We start from the raw sequence: 27,693 nt of genomic DNA on the forward strand, positions 1-27,693 counted from the left end.
AGACAGATCTAAATAAATGTAAAGACATCCCAAGAACATGAACGGAGGACTTAATATTAAGATGACAATACTATCCAAAGTGATCTACAAATACAATGCAATCCCTAAAAAAGTCTTGTGTTTTTTAAAGAAACAGAAAAATTCATTCAAAATTTATATGAAATCTCAAGGGATGAAGAGCCAAAATAATCTTGAAATAGAACAAAAGTATAAGACTCACACTTCCTGATTTCAAAACTTACTACACATGGAGTTCCTGTTGTGGCTCAGAAGCTTAAGAACTGACTAGTATCCATGAGGATGCAGGTTCGATCCCTGGCCTTGCTCAGTGGGTTAATGATTCAGCGTTGCCATAAGCCGTGGTGTAGGTCACAGACGCAGCTCAGATCTGTGTTGCTGTGGCTATGGCACTGGCTCCAGCTGTAGCTCCAATTCAACCCCTAGCCAGGGAACTTCCACATGCCACAGGTTCGGCCCAGAAAAAAATAAAAAGAAAAAAACTTTCTACAAAGCTACAGTAATTAAAATAATGTGGTGCAGCATAAGGATAGCTACATAGACCAATGGAATAGAGAGAGCCCAGAAACAAACCATATATATATATATGGTAAATTGATTTTTTTTTTTTTTTTTTTTTTTTTTTGGTCGTATCCATGGCATATGAAGTTTCTGGGCCAGGGATTGAATCTGAGCCACAACTGTGACCTATACCACAGCTGTGGCTACAATGGATTCTTAACCTACTGCATTAGGATAGGGATTGAACCCTTGCTTCAGCAGCAACCTGAGTCGCTGCAGAGACAATGCTGAATACTTTAATCCACTTCGACATAGCAGGAATTCCTTGATTTTTTTTTTTTTTGATAAGGATATCGAGACCTTAGAATGGGGAAAGGAAATCTAAAACAAGGTCCTGGGAAAATTGAATATCCATGTGTAAAACAATGAGATTAGATCCTTACTTCATACCATGTACAAAAATTAACTCAACACGGATCAATGACCCAAATTTAAGAGCTGAAACAATGAAATGCTTAGAAGAAAACATAGGTGAATATCTTCATAAGTCTGTATCCTTAAGTATGACACCAAAAGCACAAGCAATAAAAGAAAAACAGAACTTTATCAAAATTTAAAACTTGTAAGCATCAAAGGATACTTATCAAGAGAGTGAAGACAATCCACAGAAAACACATATCTGATAAGGGATTCATGTCTAAAATATATAAAGAATTCCTAAAACTCAACAACAAAGATTACAAACAACTCAATTTAAAAATGGGCAAAGGATTTGGACATTACTTCAAATAAAATAGACAAACAGCCAATACACACATGAAAGGATGTTCAACATTATTAGCCATTAAGGAAAACGCAAAATCGAAACCACAATGAGACACCACTTCACACTCATCAGGATGGATTATCCAAAAAATGAGAAATAGTCGGAACCCTGGTACATTGCTGGTGGGAATGTAAACACTGGTATAGTCATTTGGAAAACATTCTGGTGGTTCCTCAAAAAAGCTGAACAGAGAATTACCACTCCTAGATTTATACTCAAAGTAACTGAAAAGAGAGAATCAAAGGGATACCTGTATAGCAGTGTTCACAGTCGCATTATTCGCAACAGCTCAAAGGTGGAAAAAACCCCATGTGTGCATCGCAGATGAATAGACAGACAAAATGTGGGTATGTACATACAAGAGAATTATTCAGTCATAAAAAGGAATGAAGTTCTGATACATGCTGAAACATGAATGAACCTCAAAAACATTACGCTAAGTGAAGTAAGCCTGACACAAAAGAATAGATAGTTACGACTTCACTTATATGAAACATCTAGAACAGGAAAATTCATAGTGACAGAGAGCAGAATAGAGGTTATCAGGGGCTAACAGGAAGGGAGAATAGGGAGTTTTTGCTTAATGGTTTAGAGTTTTTGTTCGCAATCATGAAAAACTTCTGGAAGCAGCAGTAACAAACAACATTGAGAATGTACTTAATACCACTGAACTGCACACTTAATGGTAAATTTTATATTATACATACTTTGCCATAATTTTAAAAATGAGTGAGTTCTCAGTTTTTCCCAAGAAGTCTATCAGATCTTTAGACTTTCTCTCTCACTACTCTTTCTCCCCCCCAAGTCACAAAAGGGAAGAGAGGTTCCAAACACGGCCTCTATTTACCTATGTCTTATGAACACCTAACAATGGACTAATTTTTAAATATGACTTTCCCTCTTATTATAGAAAAATTGAAAAAAGATAAGGATTAATATCGAAACTCCATTCTTATTCTTTTGTATAACTTTCTAGTCTTTTTTCTTTTTTAGGGCTGTACCCACGGCATATGAAAGTTCCCAGGCTAGGGGTCAAATCAGCTGTACTCGCTTGCCTACACCACAGCCACAGCAACGCCAAATCCGAGCCGTGACTGTGACCTACACCACAGCTCATGGCAACCCCGGACCCTTAACCCACTAAGCGAGGCCAAGGATCGAACTCGAGTCCTCATGGATGCTAGTCAGATTGGTTTCTGCTGAGCCACAACGGGAACTCTACTTTCTAGTCTTTTTTAAAAAGCTAAATGTGTGCACATCATAAATTTCTATAGTCTTTAACCACAGAATAAGTGAGTAACAATTTCATTAATAAGTTACTAGATCTGGTTGCACGTTTCACAGAAACGTGGCCTAAAGCACTTTAGTTCTCTCATTTTACGTTGAGATTTTAAATGGAGAACAGTATGACATCACTTGTGACAATCTCTGCTTTCTGAATATGATGCACTGTTCTTTCTGTTCTCCTCTGGAATATAGAGAATAGCTTTTTTTTTCTTTCCCTTAAAAAGTTACCTGGTTACCTAAATTCAAATTTGATGCTTTTGGTGAAAAGGATCTGAAAGTGATATGGGCATATAGGAATGTGTCTGTACATTTCTCTTTTCACTTCGCCAAGTCATTTTTTCTTGCTCAGGAATTAAAGGGTACACAACATAGAACCACATAACCTTCATAAGTTTTAGATACATGTTTGCTAAACTTAAGTAATGAGGAAAAAAAAAAGAGTTAACTCAAATGTGTTTCTTCCCATACTTCTAATTCACTGTCCTGGGAAGAGCTGGCATCAGCTTTCCTCTTGCCCCGGTTCTTGCCAGTCATGTTTTTCCTACACTGGTCATCAGTATCTTTACTTGGTGTAGTCTGCGACAAAGATGGGCTTGTAGAAGGATCTCCTGGAAAGGAAAAGTGAGACATATGTGTTGCCAGTGTAGTCACAGGCTACGTAAAAACCATAGCATGAAGGTCAGCAGATTCTCTGCTCTTAGGAATCATGCTGCAGGGATAAGGCTGGAAAACCAAACTTCACCTAAGCAATTTGGAAATGCAGATGTAGGCACTCAGTATCAATAGCTCCTAACACCACAAAGATGGTTACCACGCCCATAGCATGGAGAAGGTCCCAGGCCAGGGTTCAAACCTGCACCAGAGCAGTGACCTGAGCCACGTGACAATGCTGGATCCTTAACCTGCTGAGCTACCAGGGAACTCCAGGGCCTGATATTTTTGTTGTGAGGGGATGTCCTATACTCTGCAGGATGTTTGATTAAGCAGCATCCTTGGCCTCCACCCATTAGATGCCAGTAGTACCTCCTTTCGTGTGACAACCAAAAAATGCTTCCATACACTGCCAGCTGTTCCTGGGTGTGGGGGCATGGGGGTGGAAGCAAGGGACACAAAAACACCTCTAGCTGAAAAACCACTGCTCTAGATCCATTTACCAATTCACAATAAAATAAAGAAAACAGTAGGGCATGTTAAACTACCCTATAAGGTTACAATCAGCAGAATTTAGACTGAAAAATGGTATGGGACAAAAAAAATCTAGTTTCTTTAACGAATAAATTACACTGGGAAATAAAGAGACAGGGAAATTTATAGGTTAAAACAAAATACATATCCACCAACACAATGTATCCACCTTACTTGGATTCTAATTTAAACAACCTGTAAAAAGAAAAACAAAATTCTTTAACACTTAAGAAAAAAACCTGAGGAGTTCCTGTCGTGGCGCAGTGGTTAACGAATCTGACTAGGAACCATGAGGTTGCGGGTTCGATCCCTGCCCTTGCTCAGTGGGTTAAGGATCCGGCATTGCCGTGAGCTGTGGTGTAGGCTGCAGACTTGGCTCGCATCACGAGTTGCTGTGGCTCTTTCATAGGCGGGCGGCTACAGCTCCGATTCAACCCCTAGCCTGGGAATTTCCATATGCCACAGAAGTGGCCCTAGAAATGGCAAAAAGAAGAAAAAAAAAAAAGAAGAAGAAGAAGAAAACTTGAAATATGAGTACTCTGTGGTATTTTATGATACAAAGGAATTATTGTTGAATTATTTTAGATGGGATAATGGCATTGTGGTTAAGTTACTGAGTATCTGTCTTTTAGAGATATGATACCTGGAATTTGAGCAGGGAACTAGATGAAGTATAGTTAAAACAAGATTGCCTCTGAGCTGTTAACTGAGGAAGATGGAGGATGGATACACAAGGACTCATTAGACTATTCTGACAACGACGTCTGTCTATATTTGTAATTCTTCATTATTAAAAAGTCAATATTGTTATGAAGAACAAAGATATATAGGGAAATTAACTCAAAACAAAGGCATCAACACATATAATTACTTCAAAGTTATGCAGGTTTGGAGCAGCAATCATCTATTTGTATATCCATTTACTTAGAAAACCAACAGAAGCAAGATGTGCAGAAAACTGCTTCAGCTGATGCTGACCAGTTTTTAAAAATGCGTCAGGAGTTCCCATTGTGGCTCAGCGGTAATGAACCTGACTAGTAACAACCATGAGGATTCAGGTTCGATCCCTGGCCTTGCTTCGTGGGTTGGGGATCCCAAGTTGCCGTGAACTGTGGTGTGGGTCACAGACTCTACTCGGATCCTGGGTTGCTGAGGGCTGGAAGCTGCAGCTCCGATTCAACCCCTAGCCTGGAAACTTCCACGTGCTGCACATATGGCCCTAAAAAGCAAAGAAAAAAAAAGTGCATTAGTGTTAGCTATTATCAGTCCTCCCTCAAGTTACATGATGTGACAGCAAACCACCAAATTTTCATGAAAAATAAATAAAAAGTATGTGCATATGTTTACTGAATGTGCGCATAAGCCTTTATATCAGGGTTTTTGAACATGGACATCATAATTCATTGATCCATTTCAAAGGTAGGGGCTTAAATTTGCAGGTTAAATTTTAAGTATTTCTTTGGGGAAAAAGGACCATAGTTTTCCTCCAAATCTTATTTTTACTTTATTTTTAAATTTTTCTTCTTTTTTTAGGGCCACACCGCAGCACATGGAGGCAAAGGGTAGAATCGGAGCTAAAGCTGCCAGCCTACGCAACAGCCACAGCAACGCAGGATGTGAGCCGCGTCTGTGACCTACACCACAGCTCATGACAATGCCGGATCCTTAACCCACTGAGCAAGGCCAGGGATCCAACCCGCGACCTCATGGTTCCTAGTTGGATTCATTTCCACTATGCCACGATGGGAATTCCTTTCCTCTAAATCTTAAAGGGAGCCATGACACAGAAAAAGTTAAGACTACCATTCTGAGACCTAAGCAGAAGTCCAAAATATGCACATACTAAAACTGGAGTCCTCCAACTTTTATAAAATGTTCTAAGATTCTTAAGTTCCCTGTGACAAGCATGTTAGAGCTACAGAGAGGATGGAGCGGGAGTCATAAATACAGTCTTTTCATTCTTGGTACTTCTCTGCTCACAGCATCAGGTATTATTCAGTCTGCCAACAACTCCTTACAGTCTGGCTCCAATGTTTAAATACTCTTCAGCTGAGAGGGAAAGCCAACAGCATGGTAACAGTGACTTAGACCAGAACAAAATAATCTTCACCATCACTTGTTGGATGAAATGCCCTTAAGCCAAAGTTGTTAGAGCTGCAGAGCTTACCAGAAGAAAGTCTCTGTGCTGCAGGCGCAGGTACCATGACACCAGGCTTCTCTGTCTGGTATGCGGCTGCTGCTAGGGTGGTACTCTCAGCATCACTGTTAGTCTGGCCCGTGACTCCAAAGCTGGAGCTGGGGTAGCAGGCCTGGTACTGACTCTGACCAAGGATGGTATAGGTGGGATAGTCCTACAGGCCAGAGGGAATAAGGGAGGAAAACAAGACTCTTAGAAAGAGCATAACATTAACTTCAACACAAGAGACTTTCACGTCCCTCTTATAGGGAATATAATCATTTCCCTAAAACAATAATTTGACTTCTCATTTACCTACCTATACAGTCTTCCACCTAAACCAATGATTTTTCAAAATGCATTCCGTGGAAACCTACAAGTCAAGAGGTGATACCTCAGGGGCTGTCTCTGAGATGTGGGTTAGGCTGAGAGGGAAGTGTCCCATAAATTGTACACACAATGTCCCTCTTCTACTACAATAGCCCCCCCACCATATGTATGGAATTTCTGCATAGAATTTTTGAAGGAAGGATTCCACTATTTAAGAAGTTTATAAACCACTGCAATAGATGGTAGTGGTTCTAAGGACAGATGAGTGTAAACAAAAAAGCACATATCCTACATTGAAGTTTCCCAGTTTAAAAACAGAGTACATCTCTTTCTTTTAAAATAATCAAGTTTTCTTTAAAAATAAATTTTCTTTGGAGTTCCCAACATGGCTCAGTGATAACGAACCAGTATCCATGAGAATATGGGTTCGATTCCTGGCCTCACTCAGTGCGTTAAGAATCCAGCATTGCTGTGAGCTGTGGTGTAGGTTACAGATGTGGCTCGGATCTGGCGTTGCTATGGCTGTGGCATAGGCCAGCAGCTACAGCTCCAATTCAACCCCTAGCCTGGGAACTTCAAAATGCCTCAGGTGCGGCCCTAAAGATGAAAAGAAAGAAAGAAAGAAAGAAAGAGAGAGAGAGAGAAAGAGAGAGAGAGAGAGAGAGAAAGATTCTTTTAACTATCTGAAGGGAGCTTTTGGTGGATTCATGGGCACATACATGACAAAACTCATGAAATTGTACAATTTAAATCTGTGTTTACTATGTGTCAATTACACCTTTAAAAAATCTGTAAAAAATACACACCTTAAAAAAATTCCACTGATACTGATACTTGTGATAAGTAGGAAGAAACTAAGTGATCAGATCAATTATTATAAAGAGTACTGAGCATCTACCATAAGCCAAATATAATTCACTGTGTGTGTGTGTGTGTGTGTGTGTTGGTGAATGGGCAGGAGAAGGGAATGTTCTACTAGCTAAACTCAAGGGAGTTACACTGTCAAACTGATCACGGGAAGAAGAGAAGAGCTAGCTAGATAAACCATATCAAACAGGATGAACAAAAGTAACACTGTACCTGGTTTGAGATGGTAGAAACTGCTGCTGCTGGAATATTGGCAATAGCAGATGAAGTGGATATCAGGTTGGTATTTGTGCTTGAAGCTATAAAATTGAAAGTGTTGAAAGATACTAAAGATATTATATAAAAGGCTAAAAAAAAATTGAAAATACATTCTGTCCTAAGTAAACAGATCTACAAGGAGAGAAAAACATTGGCAAAGGAAATAAATACTAGATGCTGGTTTTGCTCTTTTGCAGGCCATACCTTAATTTAGACTTGATTAGAAATAAAACAGTTCACACATTTTCTTGTTTCAGCTTAAGTCTTCAATTATTCCTACTAAAGCCCTAGAAGGATACAACACAATGCACTGGTTCATACTAATGATTCCAATGAAGTCAGAAACTAAACCAATCACTCTAGTCCATCTTCTCTGGCAGCTGTAAAATTACTCACCTGCAGTATGACCTACTGATACCAGTAGAAACAACAAGAGCTCTGGTAAATCCACATGTAATTTCTACTATGATATTTACTGCCACCTGCCCCAAATTATGCCTTTTCTGATGCAATACAGCTACTCTGAGAAGTTGAGGTGGTTCTCCAAATTCTAAAGTGCTTTGAGTTGCTTCAACAAACACTATGCTCTGGCCTTTAATGATTTCACCTACGAGCCTGGAAAAACCTGGAAAATATTAAGCATCATTCTGGCCGGGTGTGACAAGTATTTGCCACAGTGACTTTTTTCAGGTGGACAATGTAGGTGAAATTTTGAGGTACTGCTCTTGAGCGCCTCTCCTTCACTCACCATAAGCACACATGGTTTCTACTTACAGTCACACACACCATCAGGCAGACCAGATTATCTGACTACCCATCTTATTAGTGACAAAGTCCTCTAGAGGGAAAGCTATTAGGAAAACCTCCGGGTAGGGAGTTCCCGTTGCAGCACAGCGGAAATGAGTACCCACAAGGATGCAGGTTCGATACTCAATGGGTTAAGGATCCAGCATTGCTGTGAGCTGTGGTGCAGGTCACAGACACGTCTCAGATCCCACATTGCCGTGGCTGTGGCATAGGCAAGCAGCTGCAGCTCTGATTTGACCCATAGACTGGGAACTTCCATATGCCACATGTGTGGCCCTTAAAAAAAAAAAAAAGTGCAGATAGTCAAATGCAGCAGAGACTTAAGGGTATTGGCCAAAATCATAGGGAATTTTTATCCCTTTCTCCAAGGGTACTCTGCTTAGAAGAACACTTAAAAGAGACTGAGATAAATTAGATATAAGGAACAACTACTGCTGCAGCCCTAGCTCTCAGAAGAACTTGGGACAAATAAAGGAGTAATTTGCCCACAGTCGAGAAGTTAAAGGTAGGTAGTCAAAATGACAACTAGGATCTCCCAATTCTTCATCCAGTGCCCTTGCCTAAGAGTCAGTGGCTGAGCTAGGGATCAGACCTCCTCACTATCCAGGGAGATTTTCATTTCCATAGTACTTCTTCCCCCAGGTAAACTGAAGGATTCTTATTTACTTTCTTAAACCCAACAACTAAATGAAATAGATTTTTTTAAAAAAATTTTTTTAGCTTTTTATGGTCGCACCAGCAGCACATGGAGGTTCCCAGGCTAGGGGTCTAATTGGAGCTACAGCTGCCGGCCTATACCATAGCCACAGCAGCGAGGGAACCAAGCCGCATCTGCAACCTACAGCACAACTCTCAGCAACGCTGGATCTTTAACCCACTGAGAGAGGCCAGGGATCGAACTCGCAACCTCGTGGTTCCTAGTTGGACTCGTTTCCGCTGTGACATGATGGGAACTCCTGAAATAGATTTTATAATGTTATAGATGATATTTTCTTCCTACCAATATTTTCCCCCCTAAGGGGAAGTCACTGTATATAAACTAGATGACTCTAAGTACTTTTTAATCATTCTTTGGGAAAAGAATTTTGGGTAGATTCCAGATCCTATTACCAGTACATTATGCCAGGCAGGCCTGCCGGTTGAACACAGGTGATTTAATGTCCGAAAGAAAATGAAGACTTTATTTAATCTCTTAAGTTTATTTCTCCCAGCAAAGTCCTTTTCTTTTTCTTTCTTTTTTTTGCTCTTTAGGGCCGCACCTGCTACATATGAAGGTTCCCAAGCTAGGGGTCAAATCAGAGCTGCAGGTGCCAGCCTATACCACAGCCACAGCAACGCCAGACCCTTAACCCACTAAGCAAGGCCAGGGGTTGAACTCGCAACCTCATGGTTAATAGTCGGGTTCGCCTCCGCTGTGCCACAACAGGAACTTCCTTCTTTTTTTTTTTTTTTTTTGCAGAGTCCTTTTCTAGCTCAATTTTTCTTTAGTCCTAGTCCTAGTGTACACTCCTCTTTTTCTATACCTTTAATTCTGTTCTACCTTAATAATTTATAAATGGTTACAGGTACAACTTATTCATATCTGAACTCCACACACAGGGAAAAAAGGTTACTCTAACCAAAAAGGTAGTTTTATAAATTTACTAATTTTCAGATCACTTACTGAAGTAGTCTGAAGGTAAAAATGTAGACCTTACAAACAACTGGCCACATACTCTTATTATCCCTGACAGGAAGTTTAATGACTTGATCAGCTAGTTGCTGATACCAAGTTTCTTATCAAGTACTATACTAAAAATCATAAATTCCTCTCAGCAATAATGGCTTCTATTACAGGAAATGTTAATCTGCTAACCTACAAAGTTGATAGGGCTTGGACTTCCCTGGTGGTCTAGCAGTTAATGATTTGGCAATCTCACTGCTGTGGCATGGGTTGGATGCTTGGCCCAGGAAATTCCGCATGCCATGGGTGGGGCCGGAAGGAAGGAAGGAAGGAAGAAAGAAAGAAAGAAAGAAAGAAACTTTATTAGGCTCAATAACACTTTCTTCTTTCTCCAGCTTAATTAAATTATCTCTAACATGTGCCACCCATTCACTGACTTACTCATTCATTCTTTCATTCATTCATTCTGTAAACCAGGGTCTACTACATGCCCAGAAACTGTTCCAGCCACTAAGGAATAGAGCAATGAACAAAACAAAGTCCCTCCCCTCATGGTGTTTAAATTCTAGAGATAAAAGTTAGATGACAATTAAATAAATATATTTTTTTATGCTCTTGTAACCAGCACTGAACCCAAGGTAAACTCATCTAAAAATGTACAAAATCACAAAAATGCCCTACCCTCCATACGACTAGACTAAAAAGCCAGGCCCCTCAAAAAAAAAAAAAAAGTACTGCCCATCCTACCCAAATATAAATGTGTGCCTTAGCAACAAATTCAGTTGCAGATTTAAAAGAACAAAAGCAGGAGCAATAAAATATGCAACAAAAATAAATTCAGAGGATCTAATAAAACTCAAGTGGTAACTCCTACAGATATATATCTGAAGACTGTTAGGTCTCCAAAGCTAATGGCATGGCCATTTGTTTTGGGATAGTTCCCACTCCTATTCTGACATTTGAGGTGTGAAATTATAGAAAGACGAAGCTTCTGAGAACCATGCCCTACTAGCGGTCCACCTGAAACAGTCAATATACAGACAGCTCTAGTCAGAAGACTATGGTTACAGAACTGTGAGAGGCACAGTTGAGTTTAGTGCCAAAGCTTAATGGCACACAGAAGTTGGTGCAAAATTTTGTTTCTACCCAGCCTTCTAATTTTATATGTTTGTCTCCACCACCCTTGCTTACCCCTTTGCTTTCGAGTTACTCAAAATAAGAGAGGATCCTTCTCTCACTCGGACCTTTGTAATGTTGCTCTTTCTGCCTGTTCTCCCTGGCCCATCCCTCTTGCCCTCCCAGCAGGATGGCTCCTGCTCAACATGTCTATTCCCACAGAGAGACGCTCTGACTCCTCTATTAAACCTAACCGCTTTCTTGTTTTCCCAATCACAACAACCAACTCTTTTCTCCTTTCAGAGCACTTTTCAAAATCTATTTATTTACTTATTTGCTTGTTTTCTGCCTCCCCCACTACTCTATAAACTCCACGAAGACAGAATCTTACTATCTTACTTATTACCTCCAACATCTAGCAAAGCACCTGGTATAAGGTAGGTAATGCTCAATCAGTACTCATGGGATTCATGAAAAGCATGTCAAGGTTATCAAAAAACAAGCAAAGTCTAAAAAATTACAGTCAAGAGAAGCCTAAGGAAACATGATGATCAAATGAAAGGTGGTATCCTGGATGGGATCCTGGAATAGAAAAAGGACATCAAGTAAAAACTAAAGAAATCTGAATAAACTATGGATTTAGTTAATAATAATGTACCAATATTGATTCGTTAATCATAACAAATGTTCCATTCTAATGTGAGATGTTAATAACTGTCTGCAGGGTAGAGGGATATTTAATTCTCTGTACTATCTGCTCGATTTTTCTATTAAGCTAAAACTATAATAAAAAATAAAGTCTATTAAAATACAGAACAAAACAAATCTCACAGTCAGTGAAAGACTATTGTGTGTTATCAACACAGAGCCCAAAGACATTCACTGAAGGTCAATATGGGTTAAAATTAATTTTGAAATTTCTGAAATTAATTTGCTACTTGAATTTTAATCACTTAAACCACTTGAACTGAAGAAAATAACCAGAGATTGGGCAGTTACAGACAGTCTAGGAAAAAATATAAAGCTAAATCTATTTAGTCAAAGGGTTTTCAAGAGCACTGAAGTATAAAGAAAAGATTTTGATCAGAGATGATCAAGCCAGAAGTGGAATTTGCTTTCTGAGGTAATTTCCCTATTAACCTCTGCAGAGAAGATGGGTTATTGTCAACTGCTGAATGCTTCTGGAGGGGATGAGGGGACACTGCTGTTTTGATCACTTAAAAAAAAAAACCAAAACAATGCTCTGTGTTTTTATCTGTGGAATGCTGGGTAATTTACACAGGGGAAGATGAAGCTCTGGAGAGCTAAGACTCATTATCCATGCTAAAGGAAATGCAAAGTGGGAGTGAGGGGAGTGATAAAGATCAAGGCGAATTCAGGTAATTCAGATGTGCCAATGATACTCCTATTTCAGCCCATTATACTCCATTTAGCCCATTATTTCACCTTGTTTTCTACCAATTTTATCTCAGAATAAATGGCAAAAATCGATAACTTGATGGTTAACTTCTGCCTTAATTTTTACCCTCTGCTAAAGTTCCAATGAACAATATAATGGGCCAATAGGTTAACCAGGAAAAGGAAGGAAAATGAATTTAAATATTTGCTAGAATAGGTTCTCAATTATGGCAGTTGATATTGATACCATAACTTAAATATTGAAAATCATAAATACTATACACATGTGCTGGGATCAGACTGCCCAGCTTACATCCTTGACTTATTTACGAACATGTGTGAACCAAATCCATAAAATGAGATTAAACAGTACTTCCCTCACAGGTATATTATGAAGTTACATGAGTAACACCTATCTATTGCTAAAACAATGCTAAGCAGATAATAAGCACTTAATAAATACCAACAATGATGATTTATTAGCACAATGGAGGAAACTGAGTTCATCAATCTAAAGGGAAAAATGTACTAAAAGGTAACAAATTAGGATAGAGGTTAATGAAATTTAAAGGATATCTCCATGACTCTTTTAAAGCAATGGGTCTTGACCCCATAAGGCGGTTCCTCTTGGTTTATAAGGATGGAGAAGTAAGCATAGCTATCATGTTTCTCAAATTCAAGATACAACCACAGAGGAGCAGTGATTCTACACCCTGGGAGAAGGTTATTAATATTAAAAAAAGGTAACTCTTTGCTTTTCTTTCATGACCTAAGTGTAGTCATCCAGGATAAATCTGTTTAGGAGGGACCTGACTAATAGATTTGGCTGTAGTTGGATTCCAAAGGCCTACCAATCTAGAGAAACACTTTATAAAAATGAAAGGAGGTAGAGGTGAAGACAAAGTCATACTCTTGAGTTTTTTCCTCCTGGTTTGTTCCTATTTTAGAAAGAAAGAAGGGGGAGGGGACAAACAAAGAATGAAGAATAATTAAGAAAAGAGGAAACTCAGTAAACAATAAGAGATAAAGGTAGCTCAGAGCAAGGTCTTAGGAATGTAAAGACCACTTCTGTTCCCAATGAACGAAGAAAAAGTAGTTCTCAGTCATTTTACTGAAGACAGTTAAGACTGAAAATCAAAATATTTTGTTTAATATATCTTCATCAAAACATTTTTTTCATCATCAAAGTTCATCTCTTAAGAATACCTCAGACCAGTTTTTGCTGTCCTACCCTCACCCCTCTAGCACCATTTTATAAGGAATAATATTTAAAAGCTGGGAGCAATCAGGAGAAAGGAGGCAGATGAGAAGCCAAGTACATGGACATTAATTCCCAGTCTGGAGCAATGACAAATTCTCGGCATTGGACATGGAAGGGTGGGAATTAACTCAATAGCGCCTTTTGAGTTTCTCTTCATTCCTAATAGTCCTATAGTAATAATTCTAACATTTCAGAGGAAAAACTCAGGAAGGCAGAGATGTTTAGAGTTCAAGCTTTAATGCTATACTTTTAATCATGAAATAGAAACAAGACAACTTTTTGAGCAAGAAAAGTGCTCTCACCACAAAGTAGTAAGTGAAGGTGGAGGTATCACAAAACCACAGCAGAAAAGAAGCATTCATCTCACATTCCATTCTATTTGGACTTCACATAAAAGAAGTCAGCAAAGTTCTAACCTATGGAGACTTTTTCTCATTTATAGGACAAAATGCTACTGAGAACAGACTAAAACAAAATCAGACAGGTTTACTGGATACCAACATGCAAAAGGAGAGTCTTCCATTTTATTAAGCAATTCACAATCAAAGGCTTAAACTGCTTACGAACCACAATCTTTGGTTCCAGTTGGCCTAACACAAAAAGCATGCACAAATGCAAATATCCTGTATTACCTATGTCTGGAGATATAGGTAAATTAAAAAAAAAAAAAAACACAACAATAATTAAAAAAAAAAAACAAAAACAAAACAAAACACACACAACCATGCCTGTTTACCTTGAATGGGATAAGAATAATGTGCTGGGCTTGGCTGGCTTGTGGTTAACCCTGTAGTGCAGGTAAGAACACTGTGTTGACTTGGAGATGGAGTCTGAATTAAACCACTTTCAGGTTTCATACCTGGCCACAATGCACCTGAATCAGATAAATTGGACCAATTACAAACAATACACTGGGACTGAGAAGCATGGTCATGCTTTTAAATATCAGCCAGTAGATTTAAAATCTAAATCTTAAAACAGAAATTTGCTTGTAAGAGAAAATTACTGACTCTCCTACTCGTAATATAACACAAGCAAATACGATTTCAAAGAACTGGGGAGGAGAGCCATAGAAACAAAAATCCTGTCAAAAACTCCAATAGTGATATGTATAGCAGTTCACTTCATTGGTTGGGGGAAATTGATCAGGATTCAGAAAAAGCTACTGACACCCAAACGTTGTAAAGAGTGCCTGATACTCACGTAGAATGATAAATCATTAATCTGCATTATCAAGGTGGGAAACATTCCACGTAAGTTTAAAATTCACTTACCCATTAAACATGCACCACATTTTTCTAAAATGTATTATATATTTCTCTGCCTTCTGAAGCTGGTTATTTTGTTACCTTTGTTTCTTCTGATTAGCAAAGACATATCTGCTTACTTTTATAAATTAAAAGCATTACAGAAATATGTAACTTAGAAAAAAAAGTCACATACAATCTCATCATCCAAAATTAACCACTATTAAGAGTTTGCATAAGAATCACTCAGATTTCTTCTATGTTTACTAATCTTTTTTTCTTTTCAATAAAAATGGGGTGTTTGAGTTCCCATCGTGGTGCAGAGGAAATGAATCTGACTAGGAACCTTGAGGTTGTAGGTTTGACCCCTGGCTTTGCTTAGTGGGTGAAGGATCCTGCATTGCTGTGGCTGTGGCGAAGGGTGGCAGCTGTAGCTCTGATTGGACCCCTAGCCTGGGATCCTCCATATGCGGCAGGTGCAGCCCTAAAAAGCCAAAAAAAGGGGGGGGTGTTAACACGCTATTCATAATTTTCTTTTCCACATACCTCTGAGAGACATCTCTCCCTGTCAGAACATAGAAATTCATCTCACACTGACAGACATCATAGCTGTTCACTTTTACTTTTACCACCATGCTCCTGAGTGGCAATCTTTCTAAAATATACTTAAATCCTTTTCTGACTTATCAGGGAGGAAATAGTGAATATACCTTTTCTCAGAATTACTACTACGAAGATCAATACTATGCTGTGCTATGTATGTTACAGAAACATCCCCCAGAGGCTAGTGCCATATGTGAAGACAGTTGCTTAGTACTAAATAGAACTGAATTAGCGTTCTATGCTTTTTAGGTTCTGATAGCACTTTGTCTTTTGTCTGTGATCTGTCACTTCTTCACCATCTCCTGTTTCTGGCTGTATCTTTTTTTTTTTTTTTTCCCCATTTACAGTAAACTAGGAAACCATAAACAAAGCTTGCTTTGATATGAAAGCCTAAGGATATTCTTTATGAGTGAATAGTTTCTGTCATAATTTCGGCTATGCAAAAGTCTGTTTATAAATAAGCTCACTGTGCTCTGAATAGCTATGGCTGTTGAATCAGTGTAGTTCAAGCTGATAATTAGGTCCAAAAAGATTCATCAATCAAACACATTCCAGGTAAGAAATCAATACCATGGTCAGCCACAGCTTCAAATTCAATATTACCTCATTTCATTTCCTCCTAATTTGATAAGGAATTTATAGAAATATAGTGCTTTGATAATAAGGACCTCTGCTTCAAGAGACACTCAGATTATCTTGGTAAATTCAGACCTGTAGAATTTGATAAGTAAATATAAGAATAGTAAAAGGAGATGTGAATATCTTAAAAGGTTGACAGAAGGACATGGTAACTACCTAGTCTCTCTTTATTTATTTATTTTTTTTATTTTTTGTCTTTTTGCTATTTCTTGGGCCGCTCCTGGGGCATATGGAGGTTCCCAGGCTAGGGGTCAAATCGGAGCTGTAGCCACCGCCCTATGCCAGAGCCACAGCAACTCGGGATCCAAGCCGCGTCTGCGACCTACACCACAGCTCACGGCAACGCTGGATCGTTAACCCACTGAGCAAGGGCCGGGACCGAACCCGCAACCTCATGGTTCCTAGTCGGATTCGTTAACCACTGCGCCACGACGGGAACTCCTCTTTTTTTATTTTTATTTAAAAATCTTTTTTTGCTTTTTTGCCATTTTTAACTCTTTTTTTAAATTGTAGTTAATTTGCAATGTTGAGTTAGTTTCAAGTGTACATCAAAGTGATTTATATATAAAAATATATAAATATCTATTCTTTTCAGATTCTTTTCCATTACAGGTTATTACAAAATATTGAGTATATAGTACCCTGTGCTACACAGTAGGTCCTTCTTGTTTACCCATTTTATATATAGTGGTGTGTACATGCTAATCTCACTCTCAATTTATCAAACTCTTAAAGCATAAAAAAAGTCATATTCTTTTCTCACTTACTAAACACATGAAATAACTTATTTGAGGGGATTAAGGAATATCAACATCTCTAGCATAAATGAGGAAGGTTGGCCCCCCTGCTTCTACCCTTAGTTCATAATGTTTCAAAAGTCTTGTCCAGGTAAACCACAGACAAACTCCTTGCTACGGCTGACATTTTACAATAAAAATATTTTAGAATGCAGTTTTTAAAACATTTAGGATGAGAAATTTGAATGTCACTATTGTCTTGGCCGCTCCTGTGGCATATGGAGGTTTCCAGGCTAGGGGTCGAATTGGAGCTGTAGCCGCTGGCCTTTGCCAGAGCCATAGCAACGTGGGATCCAAGCCGCGTCTGCAACCTACACCACAGCTCATAGCAATGCCAGATCCTTAACCCACTGAGCAAGGCCAGGGATTGAACCCACAACCTCATGGCTCCTAGTCGGATTTGTTAACCACTGAGCCATGACGGAACTCCAGCCCTGCTCTTTTAAGTATATAAACATCTTCTTTCAAAAGCACTCTTCCCAGAATTCCAAGTAACATAGCATGACAAAATGATTTGATATAGAGCACTATAGCTGACAGGGAAGAAATAAAATCCTGGCTTCCTGACTCCCAATCCACTGGTATTTGCCCACAACTACAAACTTTCTCAAGTCATTTTAAGCACCAAGAGCCTGATGCAGAGCAACAGGTGGTCTAAAAATGGCCAAGAAAGTCTCTCTGACTGCTATTCTCCTGCTGCCCCACAGAGGGGTCTTATCACAAACTCTACCCAAGTTTCTCAGCACAAATACTTCACTACTGGTTAGTTACTAACCAAACTAATCTGAGCACTTCACTTTGTAGTAATACATATCAGAGTAGTGGAACTTTAGAGAAGCTTAGTTTGGTTAAGAGTTGAAGTACATGTAAATGCTAGGAAAAAACACATGAAAAAGTATCTTGTTGATTCAATAGCTCACTGGGATTGGCTTTTATAAATACTAAGTAATTTGAGTAATTTTCCTAATTATAAAATAACTAGACATATACTATAGAAAATTGGGAAAATATCCAAAGTGAAGAGAAAAAAATTGCATAGTCTCATCACACAGGAAAAAAAATACAGGCAGTTTTTTACTTTTGCATGGGACTGTGTTAAATGAAACCTGTACATACTGGAATTGTGTCCTCACTTTGCATGGTTCCATGGTAACTGGTATCAAATCTGTACTGCCTGTACTGTTAACATTCATTTTTTCCTACAAATTATTCATTATATACATATTTTAAAAAAATACTAGCCTAGTACATTATATTGTGTTTTCAGTTTTATATGCCGCTTTTTTTCAATTAACTTTTTTCAAGACATGAAAAATTCATTTACAGATATGATTTATAATGGCCACACAATTTTACATTCTATGAATACACTGCAATTTAACACATATCTTTCAATTCAATGGGTATGTTGTTGCATATCTTTTGCTATTATAAATAATTCTGTGATGAAAATCTTGGCAGTAAATTTTTGTGGTTATCTCTAATTAATTCCCTAGGATAAATCCTTAGAAGTGAAATTACTGAGGGAAATGGCATGAACATCCTTAAGGCTCTTAATACCTATTGTTAAATCTCCATCTCATATTGAAGTTCTTTTAAAAGAAGATAGAACAATGGCAGTTAAGTCAATCTTTTATGAGCCCCTAAAAACATAAGCACTCTTTTCCTCACCCATATTCATTCAGATTACTGGAAGTCAAACCTCTAATCTTCATTCTGCTGTCTCGCTAGATTTCTAATATTGCTCTGAAAAAATATGACCACTATCCCTTTACTTTTAAAGATTAGTCATAATATGGGCTTACTAGATTTCATTTTTTTTTCCTTCTTCAAGAGGATGAAACTTTTAAATTTCAAACAACTCAGATTAATTTTTTCATAGGGACCTAAATTTAACACTTCTGGAATTAAACAGACCTGAGTGCTTTTTTTTTTTTTCTTTTTAGGGCCACACCTGTGGCATTTGGAAGTTTCCAGGCTAGGAGTCAAACTGGAGCCGCAGCTGTTGGCCTACACCACAGCCATAGCAATGCCAGATCCAAGCCAGATCCAAGCCGCTGTGTCTGTGACCTACATTGCAGCTCGTGGGTACAGGGGATCCTTTAACCCAGTGAAGCAAGGCCAGGGATCGAACTCACATCCTCATGGATACTAGTCGGGTTCATAACTCACTGAGCCACAACAGGAACTCCAACCAGGGTGCAGTTCTAATCCCAGGCATTTACTAGTTGTATGGCTTCAGGTTAGTTACTTAACCCTTCTAAGCCTGTCTTCTCATCTATAAAAAGAGATAATGCTACCACTTACTTCTTAATGACTGTTCTGAGGATTAAATAAGAAAATCATGTAAAGTGTGAAGAACTTATTTTCAGCATACTGCTTGGCACAGTAAGCACTCAATATTATTACAATATATTATTATTACTTTACATATGTAATATACAATAATATTATTACAATAAGATTTACATCTGAAATAAAATAAGAGACTAGCTAATTTAGTTTTAGTGCTAATAGGCAACATTAAGATAATAAAATTACCAAAATCTTCACAAGAAAAAAAAGAAATGGAGTGTTTTTCTTAATTGAAATGTAGCTGATTTACAACACTGTGTTAGTTTCAGGTATATTGCACAGTGATTCAGTATTTTTGCTTTTTGTAACTTATATTCCATTATACATTATTACAAGATATTGGGTATAATTCTCTGTGCTCTACAATAAATGAAATATGTTATTAAGAAGACATATGTTAAAGCATAAGAAAGCGTCTTTTAAAAATAGTCACTTTAAAAAGTATTACATACACATACAAAAAAAGTATTATAAACATCTCTTTAAATTTTCCTTTATAAAATTTGAGAATATGCCATATCTATCATTTAAAGGCAAATTAAACTAATGAATAGTTCTCTCTGAATCAGTGATAAGAAAAATTAATAAAACAAGTTTCCCTCACCCCCAATCAGTAAACAGAAATGGATTAACAAAAGAGCCTGTTATTACCAGTATTTCTTTATAAAATAAACACAGTTTCCTTCAAGTTTTCAACAGGGGCATATTTTACAGAATTTTCTTCCTTTCTTTAATACAGGGAAATGTAGTAATGATAAAAGATACCATAATGTCTAGGACCCAGCACACGGCACTGTGCTGAGTACTCCATAATCTGAGTTGAGAGGTCTAACGGGAATTTTATTTAACACTTAACAGCAGGAATAATTAACTATTCAGCCATGTCGTAAAAGGCTTTGGCTTTCTAATACAGAATTTAAATCAACAGAGTTAAAAAAAAACAATGTGAAATACTTACTTTATATTTATTTGCTAGCCTATTATTTAGCCAGCTGTTAAAAAATCAGCTTTAATATATGCAAAAAGAAACAAACATATTTTCAGAGAGTACTGCTTCCAAAAGGGCTGCTCTGTCTTGGATGGTTAAATATATCACAAGATTTTAGTAAACTGGCTGATACTGATAGGCACTGAAGCATGGGTGTACAAACAGGGATATAAGAGCATTTCTGTTTCTCTTCACTCATGAAGTTATCAACAACAACTATCTTTAAATATAATCCCCAATTTTTATTTCTAGCAGTTATTAGGAGCCAAGGAATGCGAACAAGCCCAAAAGTAAGAAAGCTGTCACTATAATAAAAGAGTAGCCAAATAGGTCGGGACAAGTAGGAATGCTGAAATCAAAAGCAGGCAACATTCAGAATCTATGCCTATCTCTTTGAAAGATTTTTCTAATTATCGGCTAGTTTCTTTCTTTCTTTTTTTTCTTTTTTGTCTTTTTGTCTTTTTAGGGCTGCACCTGCGGCATATGGAGGTTCCCAGGCTAGAAGTCCAATTGGAGCTGTAGCCGCCAGCCTACGCCACAGCCACAAGCTGCAATTGCGATCTACACCACAGTTCTCAGGAACGCTGGATCCTTAACCCACTGAGCAAGGCCAGGGATCAAACCTGCAACCTCATGGCTCCTAGTCAGATTCGTTTCCGCTGCATCACGATGGGAACTCCTAATTATCAGCTAGTTTCAATGAAGGCTACAGAGTTATAATTTTATTAACATATTGCATATTTTAAAAAATCTAGTATTCTCTCAATTTTCTGATATTAGTTCTAGAAAAGCAGGGAAGGAGCAATAAAGTGCACTGAGCATATCTATCAGTTTACACACACAGAGAAAAACCAAAGATATTAAGTGCCCAAAGAACCTGAAACTGATTTCCAATTAATCATTCTAATTCATAGTTCATGACCAAAGAACAAAACTCTCTATGCACACGGAAAGCTGTACAAAATTGGGGGTTTCCCCTTCTAAGATGACTTTGTGGTTTAGCAGATGGCACAGGGGGAGAAGGAGAGGGAGAAACTGACAAAAAAGAAAAAAAAAAAAAAAGAAGAGAACGAGAAAACTATAAGCTATATTCTAGCTGGCTAGATTACTTGGTTTTCGCAAAAAAAAAAAAAAAAAAAAAAAAAATAACCATCTCTGTTTTGTATGAAATAAGTCAAATCAAGAGTAATTCCTCAAAGAGTTTTCAAAACTTGAAGATTCCAAGCTTTAGAGTCAAGGCATAGTATCTTGGGAATAGCTAAATTTTGGTAGATAAACAAGTGAGTATTAAAAAGTTATGAGTTTATATTACATGCATCAAATACCTTACTGGAAAATTGCATATTCAACTTCTGTCACACCTGCAACTGACCAGGTGCTCTGCCAAGAACAACCCACCTCTTAGCTTCCTGCTCAAATATGTCTGCTTCTTGGGAAAAGATGGAAGTTTCAACATTCTTAGAAAGTGTTTACAACAGGATGCCTTACCGAAAGGAGGTAGTCCATACGTTTGGGTTGCCTGAGGGTAGACAGCATAGGATTGAGACTGCTGCAGTGTTGGGTACTGAGTCTGCCCAGGATAAGCAGTTTCCGAAACAGGAACTGAGAGGATATGTGCATAAGGTCTAGGAAAGTCCAAAGAAACAAACATTTTCATGAGAGAAAAGCAGGGGAAATAGATAATACCACTAGGAGCAAAAAATCAGCAATGAGGAAACTAACTTGCCACATAAAACATCTCCTACTATGGTCAAAAAATAGAACTAGTTTTTCCTTTCCAGCTTCCTCTGTCACTTACCTAACAAACAATTTTACAGAAAATTTAAGTTTCAAATATCCTCCCAATGTCCAATCACTATGCTACAAACATTTGTGGTGTGCTACATGTAAAGACTCTATGTGAGATACAAGTATGGATTAAGCTCATTTACGCTTTATGTTTAAACGCAGAATAAAACCCTGAAACGACAGCAAACTGGAGAGAACAGGATTGGCAGCTGGCTCCATTTTTCACCTAGCCCTCTGGGCCAAACTAAAGTTCTGAGAGGGAAAGTAGGACTTGGAAGAGAGGTTGAGGTTGGCAGAGAAAAAGGAAAGCAACCTTTTTTTATTAGAAAATAGGGAGTAGGGGTGTGGCCCAATATCCCCAGATGAAGCCTATAAAATAGGAGCCATGAAACTAATATAATCTGAGAAGTCCTAGATAGAATACAGAATTGCTCCGCTGGTAGTTAAGCCAGAGTATACTGGCCACTGCTTGGTGCCGCCAACCACATCAGGTTTAGCTAGAGATTTGAATTCAACAGTGAACCTTCTGAGATTTTAAACTAGCTAGATGACCTGGTTGTTTCATCCATGGAATAAGGTGGTGTCACATTTTATGCACTGAATTTTTATTATTTATTTATTTATTTTTGTATGCACTGAATTTTAAGATACCAGTTACTTTATTTGGTGAGTTCTGCTGTACTTATAAAGCAAGAAAGTGTCATATGTACCATATAGATCATAAAAATAAAATACTGAGGCAGGGGTGTCTCAGAAAAGATTTTTTTTTTCAGCTGTGGGGGAGAAGAAAACGAAGGAAGGCTATAAAGAAGTGGTCCGTGAACTGAGCAGATTGAATGTGCAGAAACAGGAGAGAAAGGGAATTCTGGGAAAAGACAAAAACTCTGACAAAGGTACAGAGGAGGAAAGAAAGGGCTTCATCCTTCAAGGAGCACAGATTACATTAAGGGAAATTATATGAAGACAGACAGCAAAGACCTTGGATATCAGGCTGTAAGTGTTCAGACAAATCTGAAATAATTGGCAGTCACTGAAACTGTTGAGCAATGAATGGCAAGATCAGAACTGTTTTTAATAAAGATTAGTTTGATATTGCTTTGTAAAAGGGATTAGAAGGGGGGTACTTGAAAGAGGCAGTTAAAAATACAATGGTTTAGATAAGTGGTAAGAAGGTCTCTGCATTTAGAAGGCATAGCTAATAAGGTGTCCTAAATGCAGCAGGTATATAAATATTTTGCAAATGAATGAATGGATGAATTTCAAATACATGATATTCACATCTTAGTAAACTTTAAAAGACTAAATTTGAAAATTTCTATTCTTCTTAGCCAGAAGACCAGGAAATAGCTCGCACTATAGTTGTTAACCACATCATCTGGGAATGATTAAAAATCTTAGTGACTTCAAAAAGATTAATCTTCAGATATGATAAAGATCATAATAACCTTTTTCATACAGTTTCTTTATAGCTAAATTATTCTCTTATCTTCTTCATAATGATCTCAGAGAACCGGATAAGTTATTTCATAGAAGATGACGACCACATGAAAATGTCTGGCCCAAGGATGTGATTAGTTTTAATACCAGATTAGAATTTGGGGAACTCATTGTGTTCACTTTTCAGTTAGCTTATTTTTTAACTGATGCAAAATTCAAGTGGTACAAATGGGCACAAAAAGGAAAAAGCATTCTTTTTCAACAGCCACATAGGTATCGCTCTTCTCTGTTACCAATTTCTTTATGTATCTTGCCTATGTAAGCACATAAGAATTTGTCCTAGGTTAATAAAGCACACTTGTATCTATCTATGTATACAGGCTCACTCTTTTTTTTAATTTAATGATTTTTATTTTTTTCCATTATTAGACTCATTCTTCATCAATGCACACTTGGTAGCTTGGTATACACACTGTTTTGCACTTATTCATCTTAGAGATGATTAACTTAATGGATCTTAAATGCTGATATTACCTCAGGAGGCCCAAAATATTGCCTCCTAGTGACTTCAACCCACTAAATCTATCTAACTTCAGGCCTATTTCTACTCCAAGGACACTCCTAAATCAAGAAACTGAAGAGAGATTTCAGGCTGAGCCTGGCTTTAGCTTTTTCAATTGATCTATTGAAGTTGAACAGAGAGAGAATGATCAGAAGTCAATCAGTGATACGCTTTAATCACTAATGGTATTTTGCACTTTCAGTGCCTATTCATTTCCATTGAGCTCCTGTGTAACAGTGATCTATTCCTGACAACCATGTACTTTTTAAAAGGACATCACATAGACTCTATAATTAGAGGGGATAAAAAATTGAAGTAAGGACAGAACGAACAAGAAAGGTGAAAATTAGTTAAAGGTTAATGACTTTAATATTGTTAAATTTTGCAATGAATCTAGATAAAAAACATATAGATTCTTGAAATAATTGTTCAACTTACTTCGTAGAATACATTTGTGAGGTATAATCATTGGATGAGCGAGGGATGTAATCGGTGCATGTCATAACTGAAAGAAAGATATCACCAGGTAGAAAGTTAGAACATTTCAAAAACAAAATGGGAAATTTCCACGTCTCACTGTATATTCTTTCAAACTAAGTAACAGAATACAGCTGGGATGTTAGATTTTTAGAAAGACAATGCAGTAGGAAATAACTCACTCTTCTAGTAACGGGTGTGTAGACTTCTATAAAAATAAAAACAGCTGGAATGCAAGGGGTGTGGAAAAGAGCTGAAGGTTGGCACCAATTGATCTCTGCCTTCAGCCATCACTGCTCTAAAACCATAGAGGAAGCAACTCTCAGCTGTGCTCATAGGTGAACTTGAATTGCAAGAGTCATGTCTGAGAAACCACATTACACTTCTTCTTCAGCTTATTCATTCTCTGGGTGCCTACTCTGTTCTGAGTAAAAGGTCATAAGAATGATGTGCAGGAAGACAGACCTGGAGGAAGTGCCCAATTTTATTAGAAAACTGTTGCTAGTGCTGTATATAATCAACAGCAGAAAGACGCAAGTGTGCTTCTGTACTATTTTTTTTTGCTTTGTAGTAAATCTTTAAGTTTGGCAAAGCAGAAACAGACCTGAGGAACTGATATGATGCTCTGATAAACTACCAAGTACAGAGATTTTCATAGCTACTAGAAAGGAAATTAATTTGAATTCTCTAATGGTTCCTTCTCTGGTGACAAATACTTTGAAAAACCCAAAGCCTTTTCCTCCTCTGATTTAATTTAAACTAGAGATTGACAAAATATCCTAGGAGACCTAGGCCAATTTTTATTTCTCTGGAGAATGAATGCATCTTGATTTTTACAGTACTTGGGAACCATGAAAGGATTATATACAATTAGGCATAATCTTCTTAATTATACTATAACTTCTCTGCTTTCTCCGCAAGCTGTGGGACAGGTGCCTTCCTATTAAAGCATAAAGCAGTATTAAGCATGTGTCCTAAAACCCCAAGTTTTCTGCATATGAGGCAGGTTAATCAAGTTTCAATGACCTATGTAAGCTACACAACAAAGTCAAACCCCAGAATAAAATTCCACAAAATGGAAATAAAACTAAAATTTCTTTAGCATTGTGTAAATAAATTTGGATGTGTTTAACTTTGTATTGGTTAAAAAAAAAAGTAGCTCCAGTGGAGATGGGGCAAAACCTTGAAATACATTCTGAAGGTAAAACAGGACATCCTGATGAATTTGTATGTTAAGGAATGAGGAAGACAGGGGAATACAGAAAATCTCCAGTTTTTAGTTTGAGCAACTGGAGGGATAGTGAAAGCACTTCCTAAGATGGGTAAGTTTAGGAAGAGAACAGATTTGGTGAGGGCTAAGGGAATAAAAAGCTTTCACACATTTAACTATGACTTTCCATTTATTTATTTGATCATGCCTGAGGTATGAAGAAATTTTTAGGCCAAGGTTCACACCTGTGCCACAGCAGCACCCTGAGCCACAGCAGTGATAACCCTGGATCCTTAATCCACTGAGCCACCAGGGAACCGCATGAGTTCCCTCTTAGAGATTAGAAATGTCAGGTAAGCAGTTGGATACACAATGAGATTAGGGGAGAAGTCAGATGAGAAATACAAATTTGGAATTCATTAACAATGTATAAAGTATTTAAAGTAGTGTAATTGGTGAGAGGATACAGAAAGAGCAAAGATCCAGGCTAGAATCAAATCCTGAGGCCCACCAACATTCAGATAGTGGGAGAAAGGCCAGCAAAGGAGAAAGGTGGGAGAAAAAGTTGTGAGAGGGTGTATACAAGGAGAAAGAAATGTTCACTAGAACTAGTACTTTCTATTACTGAAAGTAACTAATGACCCCGACAAAGCAATTTCATTCGAAGAATGGTGACAGAAGCTAAATTTGAGAAGGTTGAAGAGTGAATGGGAGATGAGAAAGCAAGTGAAGACAACTCTTTCCAGAGGTTCCACAAGGTCATGGAACAAAGATAAGGTCTATACCTAGTGGGGGATGTGGAGGAAAAGAAGAGGTTTGTTTGTGTTTTAAGATGATAGATACTAGATCATGTCTCTTTACCGACAGGATGGATTAAGAAGAGAAGAACATCACTATGCAGGAATGGTATTAGGATAACCGCAGTACCAAGTCCTTGGGGAAGATAAGAACAGGTAGGATAGAAAGCACAAATAAAAGGTCTTACCTTTGACAGGCGCAATAATACCATCTCCATTCTGACAAGAATGAAGCGCAAGAGAACATGAGTACAAACACAGGCAGGTCTGACGATCTGGTGGGGGGGGTGCGTAATAAGGGAGCTTCCTATCAGACAGCTTCTATTTGAGAAGAAAGCATCAGTTAAATATGAAGAAAGGCGAAAGAGTACAGGTGCTTTGAGAGGAAAGAAGTGGTGTGACATATTTACTCATGAGTAAAATGTAGTAGGATTTTCAAGTACATTTAGTGTCCATTTAAGGCCCTGTAATAGAGTCAGCTAGGTGTATAATTTATCCAGTAATGTTTAGCTATTTGAATGCACTTAGAGAAAAGGTGGATAGTTGGATTAAATTAGGATTGGGATTTAGCAAGAATACAAGAGGCAAAATTATTGAATGTATTTGTATTGGAGTAATTATAATAAAGAACCATAGAATAGATGTTGAATAAAAAGGGACAGGAGGAGTTCCCACTGTGGCTCAACTGGATCAGTGGGATCTTTGCAGTGGCAGGATGCAGGTTCCATCCCTGGCCCGGCACAGTGAGTTAAAGGACCCAGCCTTGCCACAACTGTGGCTTGGATCTGATCCTTGGCCTGGGAACTCCATATGCCAAGGGGATGGCCAAAAAAGAGCGGGAAAAAAAAAAAAAGGAAACAGGAGAACAAGAAGGAAATTATGGGTACTGGATAGGTCATCTACACGACTGTTGAAATCCCAACAATAATAAGGGTCTCGGTGGAGAAGAAAACAAAGAAGATCTGGTCTTTAAAGAGCAAAATAACTAGGAGATAAAATAGAAAGTTAGAGGTATAGACTTCAAAGAAACTAGAGTTTTTGAAGGAGAAAAAACAGAAACAATTTGCAAGAAGCAAAAAGACTCAATTGACTTCTGGGCC

General features: G+C 37.8%; 1 protein-coding gene across 2 annotated transcripts in view; it reads right to left on the reverse strand.

The window, feature by feature from the left end:
• Nucleotides 1-27,693, reverse strand: part of EYA3 (EYA transcriptional coactivator and phosphatase 3) — a 90,448-nt gene that overhangs the window by 25,036 nt on the left and 37,719 nt on the right. The window contains exons 5-10 of one of the 2 annotated variants that reach the window (XM_021095661.1): nt 24,548-24,614; nt 21,811-21,947; nt 14,430-14,567; nt 7,404-7,489; nt 5,985-6,168; nt 3,101-3,240 (exon numbers count right to left, since the gene is read on the reverse strand). In XM_021095661.1, the coding sequence (XP_020951320.1) occupies nt 3,101-3,240; nt 5,985-6,168; nt 7,404-7,489; nt 14,430-14,567; nt 21,811-21,947; nt 24,548-24,614 (752 nt within the window). The remainder of the gene's footprint in view (nt 1-3,100; nt 3,241-5,984; nt 6,169-7,403; nt 7,490-14,429; nt 14,568-21,810; nt 21,948-24,547; nt 24,615-27,693) is intronic. The other variant, XM_005653379.3, reaches the window with a different exon arrangement.

The sequence above is a fragment of the Sus scrofa genome, chromosome 6, assembly GCF_000003025.6.
Source record: "Sus scrofa isolate TJ Tabasco breed Duroc chromosome 6, Sscrofa11.1, whole genome shotgun sequence".
In the NCBI taxonomy this organism is placed as follows: Eukaryota; Metazoa; Chordata; class Mammalia; order Artiodactyla; family Suidae; genus Sus; species Sus scrofa.